Source organism: Arachis duranensis, chromosome 1 (genome assembly GCF_000817695.3).
Source record: "Arachis duranensis cultivar V14167 chromosome 1, aradu.V14167.gnm2.J7QH, whole genome shotgun sequence".
Taxonomy (NCBI): domain Eukaryota; kingdom Viridiplantae; phylum Streptophyta; class Magnoliopsida; order Fabales; family Fabaceae; genus Arachis; species Arachis duranensis.
This window is the reverse complement of record NC_029772.3, coordinates 11,569,702-11,570,335: the sequence shown is the minus strand read 5'-3', so window position 1 is coordinate 11,570,335 and position 634 is coordinate 11,569,702. Positions and strand designations below refer to the sequence as shown.

The following is a 634-nucleotide window of genomic DNA, read 5'->3' as shown; positions in this document are numbered from 1 at the left end:
TCCAAACTCAACCCAATTTCATGTTATGAGAATCACAATCACTCAAGTCAGTACAGTTATTTCATTAGCAATTATAACAGGCCAGGCACATTCTCAGCAGTCAGCACTCAGCAGTCACCAAACCAAGAATGTAAGAAAGAAATTCATACCTATCATCCATCCTTGCTTGAGCTTCGACATAAGACAACGCCGCAGAAGATTTAATGACACTTTTTGTGAATCTGGTGGAAACAATGTCTGCTTCAGGTGTCATTTCCTGAACATATGCATATAGGTTAAGTGCAATTCTATTTAGGGTTTAGCTAGCATGTGCCTTTTACTAATAGTAATCTTAGGCACATGTTAGCTAAACCTTTCTATTTTCTGCAATAAATTATATTATACTATGATATAAAGTGCTTGAGTTGACATCCTTCTTTGAAAGATTTAAACTATTACCATTGAATGTTTATAGATAAGTTTGATGGTGGACATCAGTCAAAGGGTTTTAGGCTTTTACCAAAGAGGTTCCAAGGATTTTGGAGATTGTGCAATAATAATCAGAATATTCTGACCAAATTATTTATAATAACTTATGTTTGTTTCTGTGTTTTCTCTCTCTCCCCCCCCCCCCCCTCTTTTTTTTTTTTTGGGC

General features: G+C 35.6%; 1 protein-coding gene across 1 annotated transcript in view; it reads right to left on the bottom strand.

Annotated features, from left to right (window-relative positions):
• Positions 1-634, bottom strand: part of LOC127746743 (exosome complex exonuclease RRP44 homolog A-like) — an 8,346-nt gene that overhangs the window by 2,752 nt on the left and 4,960 nt on the right. Inside the window, exon 14 of the mRNA XM_052260903.1 lies at positions 150-256. Coding sequence (XP_052116863.1) covers positions 150-256 — 107 coding nt within the window. The remainder of the gene's footprint in view (positions 1-149; positions 257-634) is intronic.